General features: G+C 45.0%; 1 protein-coding gene across 2 annotated transcripts in view; it reads left to right on the plus strand.

The window, feature by feature from the left end:
* The first annotated feature begins 2,129 nt into the window (after nucleotides 1–2,129).
* ABTB3 (ankyrin repeat and BTB domain containing 3) overlaps nucleotides 2,130–23,125 on the plus strand; it is a 328,533-nt gene continuing 307,537 nt past the window's right edge. For both annotated transcript variants that reach the window (XM_073621224.1, XM_073621225.1), the window contains exon 1: nucleotides 2,130–3,253. In XM_073621224.1, the coding sequence (XP_073477325.1) occupies nucleotides 2,395–3,253 (859 nt within the window). In that variant the 5' untranslated portion in view covers nucleotides 2,130–2,394. The remainder of the gene's footprint in view (nucleotides 3,254–23,125) is intronic.

Raw genomic sequence — 23,125 nt, forward strand, 5'->3', positions numbered from 1 at the left:
GGGGTCAGTCCGTGATTGGGGGTCAGTCCGTTATGGGGGGTCAGTCTGTGATTGGGGGGTCAGTCTGTGATGGGGAGTCAGTCTGTGATTGGGGAGTCAGTCTGTGATTGGGGGGTCAGTCTGTGATGGAGGGTCAGTCTTTGATTGGGGGGTCAGTCTGTGATTGGGGGGTCAGTCTGTGATGGGGGGCAGTCCGTGATGGGGAGTCAGTCTGTGATTGGGGAGTCAGTCTGTGATTGGGGGGTCAGTCTGTGATTGGGGGGTCAGTCCGTGATGGAGGGTCAGTCCGTGATTGGGGGGTCAGTCTGTGATGGAGGGTCAGTCCGTGATTGGGGGGTCAGTCTGTGATGGAGGGTCAGTCCGTGATTGGGGGGGCAGTCTGTGATGGGGGTCAGTCTGTGATTGGGGGGTCAGTCTGTGATTGGGGGGTCAGTCCATGATTGGGGGTCAGTCCGTGATGGGGGGTCAGTCTGTGATTGGGGGGTCAGTCTGTGATGGAGGGTCAGTCTGTGATTGGGGGGTCAGTCTGTGATTGAGGGTCAGTCTGTGATGGGGGTCAGTCTGTGATGGTGGGGCCAGTCTGTGATGGGGGGTCAGTCTGTGATTGGGGGGTCAGTCTGTGATTGGGGGGCCAGTCTGTGATTGGGGGGCCAGTCTGTGATGGGGGGTCAGTCTGTGATGGGGGGGCAGTCTGTGATGGGGGGTCAGTCTGTGATTGGGGGGTCAGTCTGTGATTGGGGGGTCAGTCCGTGATTGGGGGTCAGTCCGTGATGGGGGGTCAGTCTGTGATTGGGGGGTCAGTCTGTGATGGAGGGTCAGTCTGTGATTGGGGGGTCAGTCTGTGATTGAGGGTCAGTCTGTGATGGGGGTCAGTCTGTGATGGTGGGGCCAGTCTGTGATGGGGGAACAGTCTGTGATTTGGGGGTCAGTCTGTGATTGGGGGGCCAGTCTGTGATTGGGGGGCCAGTCTGTGATGGGGGGGCAGTCTGTGATGGGGGGGCAGTCTGTGATGGGGGTCAGTCTGTGATTGGGGGGTCAGTCTGTGATTGGGGGGTCAGTCCGTGATTGGGGGTCAGTCCGTGATGGGGGGTCAGTCCGTGATGGGGAGTCAGTCTGTGATTGGGGAGTCAGTCTGTGATTGGGGGGTCAGTCTGTGATTGGGGGGTCAGTCTGTGATTGGGGGGTCAGTCTGTGATTGGGGGGTCAGTCTGTGATTGGGGGGTCAGTCTGTGATGGGGGGCAGTCTGTGATGGGGAGTCAGTCTGTGATTGGGGAGTCAGTCTGTGATTGGGGGGTCAGTCTGTGATTGGGGGGTCAGTCTGTGATTGGGGGGTCAGTCCGTGATGGAGGGTCAGTCCGTGATTGGGGGGTCAGTCTGTGATGAAGGGTCAGTCCGTGATTGGGGGGTCAGTCTGTGATGGAGGGTCAGTCCGTGATTGGGGGGTCAGTCTGTGATGGAGGGTCAGTCTGTGATTGGGGGGTCAGTCTGTGATGGAGGGTCAGTCCGTGATTGGGGGGTCAGTCTATGATGGGGGTCTGAGATGAGGGGCCTGTGACATGCACAGGAGGCTGCGATGTGAAGGATATCATGTGGAGTCATAGCACCAATATGACACTCGGACCTCCGTTAGAAGAAATTTTTTCTGACCGGACCCCTGTGAATTTTAATTCACTACCCCTGAACTAGATGAACTTGTGTCTTTTTTCAACCTATGTAAGGTGCTCCTCTGTCGGTGATACATCACAGGTTGTTACATTGTACATTGCAGCAGAAAGCTGACTTGATCTTCTTTCCTGCAGATCTGATCCGTTGTAGTGAAGATCTCATGCAGAGTGGATTTGTCATGGTGTGTGTCACCTGTTGCCAGCTTGGTGCTCCATCCCTAGACCCCCCTATAGAATGTGATGTGACCTGTGCACATTGATTGAGGACCATCCAGAATGAAGGAGGAAGAATGTGGATCTATGGACGAGCCTCCCTCCCTGCCTCTCTCTCCAGCAGCCTGACATTCCAAGCGCTGTCACTACTACATCCCCTCCCCTCTGAGACCGCTGTTCATTCTGCTGCCCAGCCGGCGTCGGCGATTGGTCGCTCCCCTTTCCTCTTTTGCATAGCCACGCCCGCTCAGTTCATTCCCCCTCTCCGGCGCTCGCCTGTCGCTGTAATGCAGTGCGGAGCTCGGAGGTGGCTGGGAGGCTGATCGCTGCTGCTGGGGGGAAATATTGCACATTAGCGCAGGATTGTGGGTGCCTTTTTGCTCATCAGAGATAACAATCGGAGTGGTGCGTTCCTTGAAGGAGTCGATCTGTGTACAGGGTGGGCAAGAACTGCAGCAGAGATCCGTCTTTTTTTTTCCTCCTCTTAGTTTTAGTGGTGCAGTATGAAGTGCAGTTATGGCAAGAAGAGGTAAGACAGCTGTGAGGACACTGGAAGATTTGACCCTGGATTCTGGTTATGGTGGGGCTGCCGATTCCATCAGGTCCTCCAACTTGTCCCTGTGTTCAGATTCTCACCCGGTAGCTTATGCCCATGGAGGAAACTGCTGGCTTCTAACTGACTCCATGCACAGTAGACACAACAGCTTTGACACGGTCAATACTGTCCTGGCTGAAGACTCTGAGGTCCTGGACTGCTCAGGACAGTGCTCCAGGCTGCCTGACCTTGAGGAAGTCCCCTGGAGCCTTGAAGAGGTGGAGGCTCTTCTGAAGAAAGAGCAGATCCTGACCGGCGCCAACAGAGATGCCCTTTCCAAGTTGTCCACCCTGGTCAGCAGGTCCCTGGTCCGAATTGCCAAAGAGGCTCAGCGCCTGAGCCTTCGTTTCGCCAAATGCACCAAGTACGAGATCCAAAGTGCCATGGAAATCGTGTTGGCCTGGTCCTTGTCTTCCGCTTGCACCGCCTCGGCCCTTGGCGCCCTCTCCCTCTACAACATGAGCACGGGGGACCGGCTCAGCCGGGGCAAGTCGGTCCGCTGCGGCCTCACCTTTTCCGTTGGGAAGTTCTACAGGTGGATGGTGGACAGTAGGGTGGCGCTGAGGATCCACGAACACTCTGCCATCTACCTGACGGCCTGCGTCGAGACCCTCTTCAAGGAGATCTGCAAAAGGGTCCTCGCCATGCCTCGCCCCGAAAAGGAGAACGAGGCGCCCAACTTTACAGCAGAATCCCTGGAGCAAGCAATTAACAACGATTCGGAGCTATGGGGTTTACTGCAGCCTTACCAGCACCTTATATGCGGTAAAAATGCAAGTGGTGAGTAGTACATCAAAAAAAGCCAACATTATAAAATTAAGAAAAAGAGGGCTTTAACTCATTGATATTCAATGTGGTTCTCCAATGTGATGTTCTGAAAATCAATGATAGTCTTTAAAGGGATATACCATATTCACAATCTGGTGATCCTTCTGGTATCTGCTGTAGGTGACCATCCATATTTCATGGTTACCTGTGACTTATGTGCTGTTATTTTTCCATAACATCTTCTAGAGTATGCCCTGCAGTACTGATGGCTGTGTAATTGATATTTTATCATCAAACACAACTGGGCTGGTTTTGTAACATGGCGCAAAGAGCGATGATCAGTAGCAGCCAATCATCAATCACCTTTCAACAGGTTAATTCAGCCATAGATTTATGATTGACGTCAAATGATTGCTGACAATTTCACTGCCACAGGACCTGCCCATAGGTGCATGGGCGTCAATGCTCGTATCCTCTGCCGCTCCTACCTTGGGGTGGGGGTAGGATGGTGCCAGAAAAATCCCAACCCATCCAATGGCCATTTTTTCTTTAGACAGGTGGGCTGTGGTCTTTGGTTGTCACTAGATTTTTCCAATAATGGGTGGAGGAGATTGTAACCCTAAGGTTCCAGGGACCTTTAGAGTGGGCAGTTTAGTGAAAGCTGATTTCTGATTGGCTTAGATGGTTTACTACACGTCATTGCTCCTTAAATCATACCGCCAGCTTTTCGCCAAAATTAGGAATTTATTGTAGCAATTAGATTAGCAATATGCCATTGCAAAAATCTTCCCCCAGATACTCTCTCTTCCTGCAGATTGACGTGTAACAAATCTTAATCTGGAAGGAGGAGTGCATCTTTACAGATAACAGGGCACATCCATGGTGCCAAACAACTGACCTTGATTGCGTCAATGCGAATATGAACTGAATTCAGTATTTTTTCAATAGGGCTTCTGGGCTAACAGAATCCATTGTGGTAATGAGCCTGTGCTTCCATGGATATAGGACTGTATATGGCAGTGGATTGCAGGCTCCCTAGCTCCCTCCAGTAACACCTGTACAGCAGATCCTATCACTTGTGCATTGCTTTATTATTATTATTGTTCAATGCAGATTATTTGGTTTATTGTGGGTTTCTACAATGGTACCAGAAAACCTCTCCAGGAAAGCCAAGCAGAGCTTGCTCTTATGTAGCAGTGTATGGATCTGGGGGTCTGCTGCGTCTGCTGCAGCTGGGGGCTCTTCGTTCTTGGCAAGATGTTAATGATTTCAAAGCTTGTTTATTCGTGCTGGTACATTGGATCCATGCTGCATCAATTTTCCCAGCTCTGTCCGTGGCATTCAGCCTGTGGAAGGGTGGCGTGTGTGCCCCCCAGCCTTCCACAATCAGCTGTGTATTTGACATCCGTGTTGTCAGCTGTAGGTCGGATGTGTCTAAAAGTGTGTGTCTTCTACAGTGTGTCAAGCTTGACTCTCAGCGTGCTCTTGTGACATTCAGTGTGTACTGTGCTACTGAATATGTTGGTGCTTTCTCAAGATTTGTGTTCATCCACCCTGCACCATATATTAAAGGGATGGATGGACCGATAGAAGGATTGACTGGATAGATGGATAGGTAGATAGATAAATAAAATGTCCATCGATTGATATTTATACAGCCCAACACATAAAACGAGGAACATGAAAGATAGATCATAGATAGATCACACATATACATGAAAATTCACAAACGTAAATGATATACTCAAAAATGCAATAAAACTCATTCACACATCTTATAATATTGTACATACTCATATATAATACAATGTTACCACACACATTATACTCATACAGGCACACATTTGCAGTGTAGTATATGCACATTTGCGATTCCAGCACACACATTTGTAGAACAGTGCACATACGTGCTATCCAGTGCACACAAATATGCAGATCGGTTTATCCTCACCTGCAAACATACAAGCACACAGCGATATTACAACCCAGCACTGACCCACCAATACCAATACAGCCATCTATCAGCACAAATAGGGGCTTCTTTAATCTAATCACCAAGACAATGAATATCGATTTACAATTCTGTAAGTGCACACACAGACACACACGCTGCATTCGTTGCCAGTCACCCTGCTGTTTTCTGTGACCACAACCTCCCCAGAAACAAGCGGTCACAGTATATATATAGCCAGCCTAGAGCATGTCATGTCCTTTGCATTGATATATTATCCCTGACACATGGATTATTGATGTTCATCATTGTGCTGGGAGCATTGAACGTGCACCATGTGGATGGCTTGGAGATGGTTAGATTGCAGCATCACGTGACTGATGATGCAGCTTGCAGCGCATTGGAGTTACATGTTGCACATTTAGAGGGTTAGTCCATCTTTCAGGTTTATTTGTAGTTATTGGACAGTCATACTACCCACTAGCTCTTTTTTTGGAATACCATAGATTTGTAAACATCACACTGGAAATGACAGTTTATAAGACATTTGGACTTTCCTGAAAAAAAACAGCACCTTCTGCATAATAGTATGTGGCCTAGCCTGTTGGAGAAAGTGGTATGTGTGCCATGAAGTTCTTCCCTTTTCTTAATAAGATGGAAGCATAATTTGCAAGGTCAATATTACCTCTAGGGGTGCTTTATATGGCCTGTTCTTTACATGAATGTTGCACAGGGCTGTAAATTGGGGGCATTTGTGTAGGGACTTTTTTGGTGCCATCTGTGCACTTGGGTTCCCAGGTTAGAACACCTCCAAACATAACAGCCCTCACACTGGTTGTGGCCATTTATAACTGGATTTCGCCCATCCTGTTGGATTTATCTAAGCCTTAGATAAATCCAACAGTTCTAAGGCAAACCTGTAAATGTATTCATTCAGGGCAAAGCAGCAGGTTCTCTTTATTATGCATACAACCTCCCCTATCCCCAGCAGCACACACTTACCTTTCCGACACTTTGCTCAGCAGCCAGAATTGAGGAAAGGAAGCCTTGCACAAGTTCTCAGTCTATCTAGTCGGGGTTTATATACTGTTGAAGACTATCTCCCTGACCTCCTGTGGCAGCAATCAGCCAATCATCAAACACCAGTGTAGTCACAAGAGAGTAAAGAGGAGTGAGTGCTCTGCCATACCTGGAAGTACCGGGTATTTTCCTTGCTCCTGGTGGCCAATTGGAGTGGCCAGAGGAGTAAAGAAAGCGAAGGAAAGGTGAATATGTACTACGGGTTAAAGGGGCATTTAAAAACCAACCTGTTGCTTTGCCTTGCATGGACAAAGTCCTGGTTTGCTTTAAACCTACTTTGAGACAGGCCATGGGTCTCCAAACTTTATTCACAAAGGGCTGGTTTACTGTCCTTAAGACTTTTGGGGGGCCGGACTATGGCCACTGGAAGTAGAAAAGGTCCAGATGTCAGTGGAAAAAAATACAATGCCCCATTGTTGGTGCTGTTTGGAGGAATGTGCCCCATTATTGGTGTTATTGGGAGGAATTGTGTCCCTTCATTGGGGTCAGTGGTGGGGAATTTATGCGCAGTGGATGAAATGGTGCCCCAAGGGATGGATAAAAGCAAGCAAAAGAAAAAAAAAAAGGGTCATTCTATTTGAAACTGATATTTGTTTCTGGAAGATCTTTAACCTACTCTCCCATTGCCTCTCTGGCCAATGCAACAGGATGAGTGGGGGTGCCATTCCCAGAGAACTCAAAATTCCAAGTTGGCCAGGAGCAGTTATTATAGCAAAATCTTGCCTTGACAGTCTCCAAGCAAGCCAACGAGTGGTGCCCACCAGCCTTCACCAATAACTAAAATGCCACTTTTGAATGAATTGACCTTTTAAAAGCTCACTAGTGCCCATTTAACCATGAAGTTTGATCCAAAGGTAAAAACTTCTGTTAAAGCATATTTCATTCAGACAGAATATCGCTGACTTGATGGTATGCTGATTTTTTTGGTTGAGGTTTAGCAAAAACATTGTTCCATTTCTGAGGTGTGGGCGGGCATGACATGTGTGTACAGTTGGCGTGTACTGTACTGACATTTGAGTAGGGGGAACCCATGAAAGGGACCTTTAGTTAAAAGGTATCTGAGAGCAGAGAAAAAAAAAACCCAGCAGACAACTAAAAAAAGCCCTGAAAAACAAAACGAGAGGGAAAATACCATAACCTACATGAAATAAGGCGAGTACAAAGAACAAGCACACACTATGTTACCATGTCCCTGATGACCAGAGCTTGTGAGACATGCGGAGCCTTAGTAATTCTTTGACTCATCACTCTGAAGTGAAGGGAAGCTGGTTCATTGTATGAGAGCCATCTGTTTTTTTTTAATCTTTTTTATATACAGTATATAAAACGGATACATAGTATTTTTATTTAGTTTTTTTATTTAATCCTTTTTAGAGGGTCAATCTACCTAAAACTGCTATTTCAGAGTTTGTTAGATGCTGTAGAGCTAAACCATCTGAAAGTCTCTGATATTTCTTGTTGATGGTAGTGGTATATACAGTATATACAGAGGATACATAGTATTTAAAATTTTTTTTTTTATTTAATCTTATTTAAAGGGTCGATCTACCTAAAACTAATATTTCAGAGTTTGTTAGATGCTGTAGAGCTAAACCATCTGAAAGTCTCTGATCTCTCTTGTTGATGGTACTGGTATATACAGTATATAAAAAGGATAGATAGTATTTTTTAAATTTTTTTATTTAATCTTATTTAGAGAGTCGCTCTACCTAAAACTAATATTTCGGAGTTTTTTTAGATGGTGTAGAGCTAAACCATCTGAAAGTCTCTGATATCTCTTGGTGATGGTATTGGTCGCCAGTGGGGGGTCTGCACACCTACTGTTGCCATTATTTGTGGTCTCACCTTTCCTGCTTGGAATTGTTTTATATTTTATATGGCGGAAAATGCAACAGGAGAGGCTGAAGCGCGCAAAAGTGGGCACCAACACCCACAAACTGGAGTCTGTATTTATGGTAGGTAGATCTCACTGTTGGAGCATCCAAGATGTATAAGGGGCCATGGGTTGCCTCTAACTACCAGACTCCACCTGGCTGTAACTAAAATGAAAGCACTCTGTCGCTAGGTGCCTGGTCCTCTTCTGCGTTCTGTGACTCAGTGGGGGAGATTTAAAACAGAATACGGCGCAGCTGTGCATGGTAGCCAATCAGCTTCTAACCTCAGCTTGTTCAATTAAATTTTGACAATCAAACCTGGAAGCTGATTAGTTTCTTTGCAGAGCTGCACTGGATTTTGCACGCTCCAGTATTAGTAAATAACACCCAGTCTATCAGTCCCTGCTTCACTACCGTGTCCAACACTTAAAAGGCCGGGAGGATGGAATCAAATTCTAACATTCCCAGAAGTGCTGGATGCTAAGCCCTGGAGGGGTTGGCAGCAAGTGTTAACCCCTTTTTTTACAGGCTGGGTTTTTTTGAACTTTTTTTTTATCTAGTGGGAGTTATTTTAATATGTTACAAGACTTTTTTTTGCGTCTACATTTTTTGTATACATGCCTTATGTTTTGTCATATACATTACAAAAAGTTTGTTGGTCCAAACTCAGTCCGTTTGCATCCAGGTCCACTTTTGCCGATCTAAACGGGTATAAATGCATTTAATATATATTAAATATATAAATAAATGCATATCCGTTTTAGGCCACCCATAGTATTACATGGGTACATTTTTCCTCCATTGCAATATGGAAGAAAAAACAAAATGGACGTGGTTATCACCTATGTGACACCCGTTTCCATTCTGATCTGACTATAGATTTTTTATAAAAAATAAAAAATTCATGACTTTCTAAACAGAGTCAAGAAGGCTCAATATACTCCTGGCCATAAAGGCACTAAACAGCAATAGTCCCATCATCTCCTCTCAGGCACAGTCTCCTGTGGCATGTTGAAACTTGTAGTTCCCTGGTGACTGACATGTCCTGAGTTAACGAGAGTTGCTCCATTTCTTTGGAAACATTTGTTGAATTGTGCAACAACTTCCTATTTTGCGGTTCAAAAAGTAATTCTGAAACACTATATTGGTGAAAAAAAACTGTGTGTCATCCATGATCATGAATAAACACATTCTGAGATTTGACTGTCATGTGTCGCCCTCTGAGCTGTGGATCCACAGCTGTACTGGAGATGGTGGAGGGGAAAGAATTTTTAGCTAATTAACTAATTACAGGAACGTGCTTTAGACGCTGGCTGCAGACATGCACTATAGTCCTGTCAGGGAGGCATGCAGCTTTGCCAGTAGAGTCTGCAAATGTAAACAGCATTAATCCCCACCCCGTGCCCTGGGGCCCCACACTGAGTAGACTTAGCGCCGATACTACACAAGCCTGATGTGTGTTCTGAGTTAGGTCTATCTGTCTGCAGAGATATGTATATGTATCTTTGTGAAATGCAAAAAATGTGGACCAATACCGCACCATAATAGTTCATGGGCCAGGGCCTAGGGGCAGTACAAGGGCAATGTCAGACTCGCCAGCAACAGGATTGCTAAATAGAACACTCACCTGCTTTCTATGGCATCACTTTCTTACTTAAGGCCCCCTGCTAAATCAGACAAAATTCAAGCTGTGGTTGGCCAACTGGCTCGGCAAAAGTCGATTTAAAATGCAACAACTATTGGCAAAATAGAGGCTACATGCTAACAGAGGCAGTCACTGTTCTGCAGTGGCATTTATCCAGTCAGTGCCACGGCTGCTTGCATACAATAGCTGGCAGCGGATATTTCTCCATCCACCCTGTTACGGTGCTTGGGGGAATCGATTGATTTTCTCTCAAGCCGTCTATGACCAGTTTTACTCCCGTTGGTTGCATGACACCTCATTCCTCCAGTAGAAACATGTGAGTAATTTTTTTTTATCTCCTAGAAACTCCCTAGATACAAGATTGCTCATCTGACATGGGTCTTAGAGGGGTCAATACCAAGCCTAACAATATGCACATTGTGATAATCTCCCCCTTATTTTGTATCATTTTTGCACATCTTTGGAAATCTGTTGTTTAAATTCAGTAATAATAATTTGATCCATAGGCTCAGGAACATGGAGTTTTGCAGGTGTAATAAAAATTATACATTCAGCAACCACTTCCCAAACCAGTCCCTATTTTCTGAATTTGTGTGGAGTTTCCCTTTAAGAGTGGGAATTTTCCCTTTGTGATAGCTCTTTCATTGTGGAATGTATTATATTTGTTTTTATCTGGCAAGTAGATCAACTCTGCTTCTCTCAGTGTAGGTTGAAATACCACAAAACTGAAATCGTTACACTTACATCCGAATAGTCAAAGTATATAATTCTCTCTTGTCATTTTCAAAATTGACTCAGAACACTTATTAAATTATTAACTTGGAACACTTTAAACCTTCAAAGTCAGACAGTCTATTTGGTCAGGTCAAAGCTGTCGAACAAAGTAACTGGCAGTAAGCCATGTGTGAGCTCCATATCAGTCTGTTTTAGAGCTTACACAGGACTAAGTACCTTCCCTCTGCCTCCATGTTACATTGCTCAGGCCTAGCGATTGCATTGCATAATTACAATCAGTGCTACAGCAAGGTAATTATTAGTAGCAGAAAAGGTGCAGTAAGGTTCAAGGAGAAGTATAGAAAAATCCATTTTGTCTATACTTCTCCTGTAAGTCACAGGAGTGCAGTTTGTTCTGCACTCCTGTGACCCGTACTATACTTCTCTTTTAAAGGGAGGGTTACAGGAAGGGTTAGTGTTAGGGTTACATGGAGAGCTAGTAGCAGGTTAGAGGGAGGATTAGAGTTAGGGTTATTGTAAAGGTTAGTGTTAGGGTTACATGAAGGATTAGTGTTAGGGTTACATGAAGGATTAGTGTTAGGATTACATGAAGGATTAGTGTTAGGGTTACATGAAGGATTAGTGTTAGGGTTACATGAAGGATTAGTGTTAGGGTTACATGAAGGATTAGTGTTAGGGTTACATGAAGTATTATGCCCCGTACACACGATCGGAAAATGTGTGATTGGACCTCATGTGTGTAGGCTCCATCACACATTTTCCATCGGATTTTCCGACACACAAAGTTTGAGAGCAGGCTATAAAATTTTCCGACAACAAAATCCGTTGTCGGAAATTCCGATCGTGTGTACACAAATCCGACTGACAAAGTGCCATGCTTGCTCAGAATAAATAAAGAGATGAAAGCTATTGGCCACTGCCCCATTTATAGTCCTGACGTACGTGTTTTACGTCACCGCGTTTAGAACGATCGGATTTTCCGACAACTTTGTGTGACCGTGTGTATGCAAGACAAGTTTGAGCCAACATCCGTCGGAAAAAATCCTAGGATTTTGTTGTCGGAATGTCTGAACAAAGTCCGACCGTGTGTATGGGGCATTAGTGTTAGTGTCATGAGAGGGTTTACCCGTTGGTGGCGCTATCGGTCTCTTGGATCGCAGTACCAGTGTCCACCAGCGGGTGTCTTCCAACACCTGGGACCTGCAGTAAGAGGTCTCTCCTGCTGGTGGCACTGTTGCATCCTTGGGCAGTAGTACCGGTGTTCACCAGCGGGTGCACTCCAGCAGTGTGGAGCAAACAGCACCCTCTGCGCTCAGGTGTGACTTGAAGTCAATTATAGTCAGTCCTATAAATACCCGGCAAGCCCTCATATGCTTGCCTTGGTATCTTTCTCCCTGCGCCCTGACCTTACTGCGTGTATCCTGATTGTGAACCTGTTTCTGTCCTGCTCTGCTCTGATCTGATCCGATCCCTATCCCAAGCCCATCCTGTTCTTGTCCCTCCTGATTCCCTTGGATCCCTGCCCTGCAGCTTAACCATCCATCCTCTCCCTGTCCTGCTGGTTTCCCATCCTTGCCCATCTGCTGACCTCCCTGTGTATGACCTTGGCCTGGCTTTGTTTAGGATTCCGGTATCTCCATTTACTTGTATATATTGTTGTTTGTAGTGGGTTTGTTGTGTTGGTTTTGCACTGTTTATATTCCTTTTACTTGTCACTTGTTTAATAAACACCATTATTTCACTTACATGTGTTTCTGGTATCCTCTGTGCAGTCCACACGGTCTGGTCAATTAGATCCCCTGACAGTTAGGGTTACATGAAGGATTAGTGTTAGGGTTACATGGAGGGTTAGTGTTTGGGTTACAGGGAGGATTTTAGTTAGGGTTACAGTAAAGGTTAATGTTAGGGCTACATGGAGGGTTGGTGTTTACAGAGAGAGGGTTAGTGTTAGAGTTCCATGGAGGGTTTGTGTTAGGGTTGCAGGGGGGGGGTTAGTGCTAGGGTCATCCTTTTTCTTTGAACCCACGGTGGTGCACAAAAACAAAAAAAAGTGCATGTGAAAAACACACACAAATAAAAGCCCTTAAGAGTGTGTCTCTAGTCCACCACCCGAAGAAGTGGGACTCTACCCTAACCCCCCTGGAGTGCAAGGCTCGACTTGGTCCACCTAGCCAAAGGGACTGGCGGACCCTTCTTCTTATGGTCAGCCGAAGCTGACCAACAAGTTCTAGGTGAGGAGCACCCTCGAAGAGACCCCCCACCCCCAGACTTCAGGGTAGGCCCAAGGACCCACACCCTCCATCCAAGTGAAAGAAACACAGACAAAAGTGCAAAGTGACAAACTCATGGAGAAAAAATAAATTAAATAAACAAGTGCCAGTGCTAAATGCATTGGCTAGGCCTTGCAGCCTGGTAGCAAAAATCGTCAAAAGGCTTAGCCCACGGAGGTGCAGAACAGAAAAAACAAGTGGTGACGTGACCTTTTGCTGATTCACTCAGTGGGTTTCCCAGGCCCATAGTGTTACTAAAAGCACCCCTGGGGCCACCAACTCCTAGGGGACACAGGCAAAGCAGGCTCTCTGCCTTCCCAGCCCATGATCAGAACAGACAACACCGCTAAAATCAGGAGACACTGGGCCATTCGAAACTTTCCCAACCCACACCTTACATGGCACATGCTCATTCGTGTTTTCTCGCCTATCGGGAAGACTCCTCAGGACCAACATCATACCAGCAGAGGCACTGTAGAGCCAGCCATTCCTACCAAAAGGTCAGAATGACAGTGCAGCACCCCATACTGGAACAGATACTACACTTGACCTTAAAGTCACAGGGAGGGTTAGTGTAACAGTGAAAGGTAGTGTGAGGATTACATATGGAGGGTTAGTGTTAGGGTTAAATAAGAAGATAGTGTTAGGGGTACATGGAGGGTTGGTGCTAGGGTTACAAGGAGGGATAGTGTTATGGCTACAGAGAAAGTTAGCATTAGTGTTAGAGGGAGGGTTAGTGTGAGAAGTACTGTGAGGGTTAGTGTTCCGGGCACAGGATAGATGTACTGTATGTTACAGTACATCTTAGTATGAGGGTCTCAGGGAGGGTTAGGGTTAAAGTGAAGGTATATGTTAGGGCTACAGAGAGGGTTAGTGTTACAGAAAGGGTTAGTGTTAGGATTATGAAGATGGTTTAAGTGGTACAGGGAGAGTTAGTGTGGGGGTAACAGGGAGGGTTTATGCGAGGGGGGGCCTTTGGGTAGGGTAATTTCACTCTGTGCCGAAAATGACCAGTGCTAATTTTCTCGAACTGGCAACTAATGCAAAATTAAATGTCCTTTGTAGGGCCTGCATAGAGGCTGAAGGTAAAGGGAATGTCCACATTGCCTATAGCAACCACATACTCAACCTCTTGTTTTACAGATGTAAGTTGAAGTGAACCGGAGCATCTGATTGGAAAAACATACATTCTACTTCAATTTTAATACATAAGGCTATTGTTCTTTGTTAAGAAGCAATGCTATAATGAACACATATCTCAGTATGCCTGTTATTGCTGCTACTGACTGCTTCCAGCCCCCTTTCATTTTCTTTTAATACCCATCTTGAGAGTAATTCTCTTTGCTAAAGCATGCAACAATCTGTTGTTCCCCCTTGTGAAGGTTTCCCTTCTTTACAATATAATTTGGCCTCTATGGGTTTGTAATAGCTCGCATTCTGGAAAAATTTCAGCCGAATATTGTTCCCAGGCCTTGTTCTGTACAGTTTCAGCTCAGAAATCGCTCAAGTGATAACATTTCCCAACGGAAGTGGTTGGACTGTTTCTTTATTTTTCTCATTTTTGCGTTGCTTAATTCTACTGCATCTTCAGTTTTGATTTTAATCAGCACTGAAGTTGATGATCAAAGACCAGCTCCATTAAAAACTGATATTCCAATGGTGGTATGAATCACCTCCAGGCTTCTTAGACCTAGCTGGCACTACACAATATACTGTTTTAATAGCTTCCTGATTTTGAGCGACTTTGCAGTCAAAGTTGGGATGGGTATGGGTGGAAAATGTGTTTCAGTGGGTTCCATAGATTTCCATGTCACTTTTTATCATTTCAAGGCTCGAGACAGGGAACCAGTTTAAACCGTAAGTGGCAGGTTATGGATGGTTTAGTTCTATGTGTTTTTAAGGTAAAAGATTAGAACTTTTCAAAGATTAGAACTGGGAATTCGTGTGAGGTTGCTTCTTTGGTAGAGTGTTGAGAGAAAGAAATCAACATGTCATTCAGTTTGCCATAAAACACAGACAACTGAATGTCAGTTTTGTGTAAAGTTGGCCTTTAAATTAAAACCCAAAGAGGGTGCAGTGGAAGCGCTTACCATCGTGTTTAGGTTTGCACGGCACACTTTCACATTATGGTATTTTACCCTGGTGAGTTCCTCTGTTACAAAGAAAACAGCTTTGTGCTCTCCTTTCACATCTCCACAGCTGCTGGTGTCATCTTCATTGTTACTTCTGCTGCTGGTGTCCTCCTACTTTAGCAATAGGTTGACCAGTAATGGTGGAAGTGACTTCCCCCCTGAAACTAGGCTCCACTCTTTTGTAATGTACACTACTCCGCACATATACAGCAGACAGTTTTGTTTGGCACAAGAAATGTATAAAGTGTCTTCTACTAATCTTTTTTTTAAAGCCCAACTCTGGACATATACATCATATAATGCTCAATTAGTCTTGATGAGCACCTACCTTACAGCTCAGTCCCAGAGCAGCTGGCCCTCCAATCTTGTACTATGCTGGCCTGGAATCTGGACAGGACCTCAGCCTCAATTTGTATGTAATGACATCAGTAATGGGCAGCCATACGACTGGTGAAGAAGGGTGGCTTTGAAGACTGGTCTACCAGAAAGGAGTAGTAGTAGGCCCCCGGAAAGAGCAGTATATCTAGTATATAAAGCAGAAGGGAGCAGGGGGGTTAGGCAGGGGCTACCATTATTTTTTGATGAGTACCTAGCAATTAACTTTAAATATATAAACCACCTCCACTTTAAAAACCCGAGCGGTATCCAACCGAGCCTAATATACCGAAACCAAACCAGAACCTGCCTAAACCTGCATATGCTCTGTGCATTGTATTGCCCAGTGCTTAAAAAATGAGCATCACCTACAACTCACTGGCTGCATGCTTGCTTCCAGTCTGTGATTGAGAAAATGTTAAAGTGGTTGTTAACCCTTCCATATACCCAGTGAAGTGACTGGCCTTGGGTGATACACAGAGATAAAACAAATCCTCCTACATATGTTGTACCTGTTTATCTGTAGTCTTCTCTCTACATCTATTCAAATTGACGAATATTTAAAGCTTGTCTGAGAGTTCAGAAAACAGGGGTCGGAGACAAGCTTTGTTTTTGTTTTTTTTTCAGTTTTGGTTTACTTTAATGAGGAGCTCTGCATAGAAGTTAAGGACAAAATATGATCTCTCTACCCGCAATGTATTTTACATGATCGTTGTTGGGGAAATGAACAGAGCTTGCTACTTTATCAGTGATGAAAGTCGTTGTATCTGTTACTATGGTTACAGCAGAATGCCTAATATGCAGCACAGCGAGACAGGACAGCAGAGACAGTGATAGCACCTGACCAGCATGTGGTTAGTCGGATTCAGTGGATGAGCTGTGCTGGGATCCAGGAATAGAGTTAGTCATACAATGTTCCTATTGGATGCCTGCCTAAAATGAAAAAAAACAAGACAATGTTAATAAAGAGAAATGTCTTCTTGGCCACCCAAAGGCTGGCCAATTATTAATAGACAGTAGATTTATCCTTGCTTATTAAAGATAAGGTGAGGTAAAAAGATCCTTAAGTCATACCTGTAAAAGGTGAGTATACTGTACATATTTACCTTCCCTGCTGCCCAGGCCTTTGAACTCCATTGCTGAGATATAGCCCTCCAAATTCTGCTGGGAAACCGACACTTCCAGGAGTGTCGATTCCTAGGTCCCCCACAACCCTTAATGGTTCCCTGCTCTATCCTCTACTCATTACAGGATACAGCAATGACAGCACAAGAAACCTATAGAAGCTCTGGGGGAACCCATGGTTTAGACGCTCCTCTTTCACAGTTATGCCTTTGTAGGCCTAAAAAGATACATTTAAAACATTTCTTGTAGTCAGGTAAATATGAAATATTTAAGATAATGTGTATGCATTCTCACTGCCTGGCAGCAGATGGAGCTTTAGACTCTGTTTTTACTTTTTTCCTTGTTTAAAAAGCTCCTATTTATTGAGTTCAATAGCTCAAGCTGAAGTTTAAAAACACTAGTACATGAATCGGTGCAGTGACCCCTCCCCCTCTCTATCGCTCCCTCTATTCAGCTCCATCTGTGGTTTAATTGAAGTCTGTGGGGTTTATCACTGTTGGGTTTATCCCGAGTTCAGCTGAACTTGCACGATTTCATTCCCGCGTGTCAATCCCGATGTGATGCATACTAGCTCATTATGCCTTTGTCTTGCAGGTTTTTTTTTAGAGAGTTTACAACCACTTTAACTGCACAGGCATGGTGGAAAGTGGCTATTGGAGGGAGGTAAACATATATCTATGGAAGGGGTGGCTGGCTTACTGTAGGTCAGGTAAAAGGATAAATGCACATTGTGAAAAGTGTACTTATCCTTTAATTTTTTTGCTATGGGGCCGTATCACACAAGCCTACACAAGGGTGGCGACTGTTCTGAATTCAGGAGCAGTACATTATTGCCACACTGCCACAAGAAGCTGCATTAAGTGGACTTTACTGGGAGGATCATCTGGCATTTGTGGGACGTTCAAGGGGACTAAGAAAAAAACGTAAAAGTCTCTTGCAATCCCTATTCAGCAGGGCTGGAGTGTGAGAGGGAAGAAGCAGCAGCAGAAGGAACCAATCGGTTCAAGGGCTGACAGGAAGCACGCTGATAGTAGGATAAAGCAGAGTGACCAAGAGATGAGCTCATCACTGTGCTTCTGCTCTCAATGTCCAGTAACAAGCTGGGGGTGGGGCCAGATCAACCTGGGATCAGAAGAAGTGGTTTAAATGATGCTGGCCTATCAGACTGAAGGCATCTTATGGTGGAATAAAAGTACCATGGGGGGAGCTCTGACCTGAAATGGAATATTACATCAAAAGCTGTTTTTTTATTTTATCTTTAAATAAGCTATGAATGTTTATCTTGCTATTGTAGACTGAAGTTCTGTTTTAAGTGCTGACACTTTAATAGGAGGCCACAGTTCTGACTTTTTTTCTCTTGCCTGGCTTTTTAAGTCACTGAGTATGCAGATCACAAGTTTGGTTTTATTGTTTTCACTGCTCATCATACACTGGGACATCAGCCATAAATTACCACTTGCCGACCGCCTAACGTACTTGTACTACAGCAGGTCAGCTCTATTGGGCAAAATTACGTACCTGCAATAGACACCGGGGGATCACACCAGAGGCACGATCGCGCACTGATTGGACAAATGGGAAGCCAATCGGCGAGTCTGGCGGACCCGATGTCCGCCGGCCACCTGCGATTGTTCCCAACCTTAGATTGTAAGCTCCTTGAGGGTAGGGACTGATGTGAATGTACAATGTATATGTAAAAGCGCTGCGTAAATTGACGGCGCTATATAAGTGCCTGAAATAAAATAAGATAAATAAGAGAGGCAGAACGGCGATCTGCCAATGTAAAACAAGGCAGATCGCCGTTCTGACAAGGGAGAAGATAGAGATCTATGTTTCTGCTAAGCAGGAACACAGATCTCTGTCTTCACCCAGTCAGAGCAACCCCCCACACAGTTAGCAAGCACCAGCTAGGCACACACTTAACCCTTTGATCGCCCCCCACGTTAATCCCTTCCCTGCCAGTATCATTAGTACAGTGACTGCATATTTTTAGCACTGATCACTAGTCCCCAAAAAAGTGTCAAAAGTGTCAGTTAGGTGCCTGATTTGTCCACCGCAATGTCACAGTCCCACTAAAAATCGCTGATCGTCGTCATTACTAGTAAAAAAAATAAATAAATAAAAATGCCATTAAAATATCTGATAGTTTGTAGATGTGATAACTGCAAACCAGTCAATATACACTTATTGGGATTTTTTTTAAATCAAAAATATGTAGCAGAATACGTATTGGCCTAAATTGATGAAGAAATTACATTCTTTAAATTTGTTTATTGAATGTGTTTTATAGCAGAAAGTAAAATATATATATATTTTTTCAAAACAGTCGCTCTTTTTTTGTTTATAGCGCAAAAACCGCAGAGGTGATCAAATGCCACCAAAAGAAAGCTCTATTTGTGCAAAAAAAAAGGACATCAATTTTGTTTGGGTACAGCGTCACACGACTGCGCAATTGTCAGTCAAAGTAACGCAGTGCCGTATCTCAAAAAAATGGCCTGGTCATTAAGGGGGTAAAACTTTTCGGGGCTGAAGTGGTTAAGTTCCAGCCAAGTAAACTCCTCTTTGTCTCTATTGCTGCTTTATTTACCCAGAGGACTGGGACTCACACATTCTGTTCCCACAATTCATTTTCTAGGGAAACTCAAACCTTCCTTCGCAAACATGCCCAAACCTGACCAACATGACCGACCTAAACAACTGTCCCACTCAGCGATAATTTATAACATATGAAATGAACAGAGCTGCGGATCTGATATGTTCTGTATAGTGAGTGTCAGCCACCTTGGCGTTGCATTTGTCTTAAATTTTTCTTTCCTATTGCAGGCACTTCCGCTGTCAGCGTGGTCTAAAATTTCACTGGGTGTGTTGAGGGCGATTGCGATTTAAAACTGGACTGGACAGGCAAGCGATTAGGTATACGGTTGAGCTACATATGTGAAAACTGGCACCCTTGATAAACGGCACAGCCAAATTCTCAGCTTCCAACTTCAACTAATTTTATCAAGAACACGTCCCCAAAGCTTCTCATTGGGCAGTGAAGGAGCAGCAGCACACTGATGACGTTTGCTCACTATGCTCTCTCCTCCTGTCAACATGCTTCACTGCGCAACACAACAGAAGTGCAGGTAGCAGCGTCTGATTGGCTGCTAGTTCTTCTGCTCCCTCTCTCAGCTTGAGTGCTGCTGTGTAGTGGATTATAGAAGCCAAAGAACTTCAGGAACTTTAGGAAAACCGAAGTCTGGCTGCCCAGTGAATAAAAAAATGTTTTTACAAGCGGTGGTCATTGTGACTGCTTGAAAGGGCTGTTTTATGATCAGAATTTCAATTCATGCCAAAAGCAGCTCCCTGAATTGCCTAGTCCTAATCTCAAATTTGATTATGCCATTTTCCATTGCGCTTGACAGTATGGACAATGGCAGATGCAGTTTGACAACAATGAAATGAAATAAATAAGAAAATAGGAACGGGGAAGAGAATTCTGTGTAGCACACATATTCTGTGCTGCTTGCAGCTACTGTAGCAATTTAGATTTTAATAAGCAATCTGCAAGCGTTCGCTGCCTGTCTGCTTACATTGGAGCATGAAGAGCGCTCAGTATCCATGGTACTCGGCATTGGAGGTTAAAGCATTGCAAACAATTAAATGAAGTTAAAGGCCATTATCTATTCTCCCTAAAATACACACATTGTAAAGCATCACACGCTGCCATCTGCTAGTACATTAAAGGGCAATCCATTTGCTGGGTTTGACCTTGGGCATCTGGATTTCTCCACCCTTTTGCCAAATCTTCTGTTTCCTTGTGTCCTGTCCTGTTAAACAGGCTTTTGTTAGACTCATTGGAGTTCATTTACTAAAGGAGAAAGGCACGTTCGCTTTGCTTAAGCCCGGTACACACAATGAGATTATCAGACGAATGATGAGTTTACTATGTCACGAAAATTCTCGTATGACAGAATATAAATTCGGAAGTGATGTCATGTGTTGTAATGCATTTGTATTGCATTTTCGAACGACAGCTGTACTGATTAAACGAAAATCAAGCGATCTGGCGACGTACGAAAATTTCTTTTGTGTATGTCCGATCGAATAATATCGGATGAACTGTCCTGATTGGCTCTCGAAAGCTCTGTACTAACAATCCGATTATCGTACGATCGCTTTGAAAAGCGGTATTTTTCCTACGGTTTTCTGATCGTGTGTACCAGGCATTATCCAATCATGTAAAGCAAAACCTTGTTTTTGTTTTGTATTTTTATTATTTCTTTGCATGTGATTGAGTATTTAAAGCAGTGTTAAACCCCAAAAAACAAAAATGTAATATACCATATATACTCGAGTATAAGCCAAGTTTTTCAGCACATTTTTTTGGGCTGAAAATGCCCCCCTCGGCTTATACTCGAGTCTCACTGTCCATCTGCAGCCTCATGCGCCTGATCTCCCAGCGCTGTGACATGCAGTCAGTCTAGTCGACGGCCGTGTAGTGTAACAAAGCCCCGCCTCCGCCTCCTCGCCTGTGATAGGCGGAACACTAACTTATTGCATGGAAGAACTGAATCATTGTTGCGTCACGGATGAGGGACAAGGAGGAGGCGGGGCTTTGTTACATTGGCCGCCGACTAGACTGACTGCATGTCACAGCACTGGAGATCATGGTACATGAGGCGGCAGGGAGATGGACACAGTGAGGCGGCAGGCAAATGGGCACAGTGAGGAGGCATGCAGATGGGCACAGTGAGGAGGCATGCAGATGGGCACAGTGAGGAGGCATGCATATGGGCACAGTGAGGAGGCATGCAGATGGGCACAGTGAGGAGGCATGCAGATGGGCAAAGTGAGGAGGCATGCAGATGGGCACAGTGAGGAGGCATGCAGATGGGCAAAGTGAGGAGGCATGCAGATGGGCACAGTGAGGAGGCATGCAGATGGGCACAGTGAGGAGGCATGCAGATGGGCAAAGTGAGGAGGCATGCATATGGGCACAGTGAGGAGGCATGCAGATGGGCACAGTGAGGAGGCATGCAGATGGGCAAAGTGAGGAGGCATGCAGATGGGCACAGTGAGGAGACATGCAGATGGGCACAGTGAGGAGGCAGGCAAATGAGCACAGTGAGGAGGTATGCAGATGGGCAAAGTGAGGAGGCAGGCAAATGGGCACAGTGAGGAGGCATGCAAATGGGCACAGTGAGGAGGCATGGAAATGGGCATTGTTGACCCTCTTTTCCACTTACAGTAGCTGCTGCATTTCTCACCCTAGGCTTATATTCAAGTCAAAAATAAGTTTTCCCAGTTTTTTGTGGTAAAATTAGGTGCCTTGGCTTATATTCGGGTCGGCTTATACTCGAGTATATACGGTATTTCAGCTCGTTAATCCTTAACCCCTTTAATGTGGTTGTAAAGCCAAAAGGTTTTTTTACACATTAAAGCGGAGTTCCAGTCATTTGTTTGTTTACTAAAAGTCAGCAGCTACAAAAAGTGTAGCTGCTGACTTTTAATAAACAGCCACTCACCTGTCCCACAGTCCAGCGATGTACTCACTGCAGCCGCATTCTCCCCGTGTTCTCCCTCGGCAGCGCCGGCATCTCTACTATGGGCATCAGGCTGTGACAGCTTGCGGCTTCACAGCCAGGTGCCCACTGCGCATGTGCGAGCGGCGCTGCGGTCTGTGACTGGCCCGGAAGTCTTCTAGGACCTGTCATATGTCCCAGAAGACTTTGGGAGGGAGAGCTTCTGCTTCCGGTCACCTAGGCCAGTGGTTCTCAACCCTGTCCTCAAGTACCCCCAACAGGCCGTGTTGTTTGCAGGTTTTCCCTTTTCTTGCACGGGTGTTTTTAATCAGAGTCAATTGCTCGGTATTTTGGACAGCTATTTTATCTAAGAGAAATACCAAAAACATGGCCTGTTGGGGGTACTTGAGGACAGGGTTGAGAACCACTGGCCTAGGCGATCGGAAAGGAAGTGCGAGCAGGTACCTGTCAAATTCGGGTACCTGCTCCCCCCCTCCTCCTCAAAAACTTAATTTCACAAAACAGGAGTTGGGGAGGAGGCCTTAAAGCGGAAGTTCCAATTTGGGTGGAACTCAAAAACCTTTTAGGCCCTCCCCTGCCCCCCCCGCCCCCAAAAAACGTACTTGAGCCCGATCTCGATGCAGCAGCGCTTTGCTGGCGGTTCGGCAGCAGTGCCCATTCATTTCAATGGGCAGAAGCAGTTTAGGAGCGGTATACACCGCTCCTTTACCTCTCCAAAGATGCTGCTTGCAGGAGTTTTTTTAACGTCCTGACAGCGCACCGCTTCAGTGTGAAAGGCCTCCGGCTTTCACCATGAGACTGCAGGGGAGCCATTTTACAGGCGCTATTTTTAGCCCCAAAGCGCCTGAAAAACGTCTCAGTGTGAAAGGGTTCTAAGGACTGGTTCACATCAGAATGTGGTGCAGGAAAGGAATGTTTCCTGATGAAATCCCGCCTACAGGGACGTAACGCATATGGACAGATGTGACGCCACCCACAGCCATCGCTGACTGTTTACATATATGCTGTTTTACCAGGCACTCGGTTTGAAGTGCCATTCTTGTGAGTTTTATTTCATTCATTTTTATCATCATTAAATTGTATATATATGCAGAGAGCACTATGTGTTGTTTTTTATTTTCATGACTTATGTAGCTTTGGAATGAATAGTGCTGATTGGTATACCCAGCCAA

This window comes from Aquarana catesbeiana, linkage group LG03 (assembly GCF_042186555.1).
Source record: "Aquarana catesbeiana isolate 2022-GZ linkage group LG03, ASM4218655v1, whole genome shotgun sequence".
NCBI classification, from domain to species: Eukaryota; Metazoa; Chordata; class Amphibia; order Anura; family Ranidae; genus Aquarana; species Aquarana catesbeiana.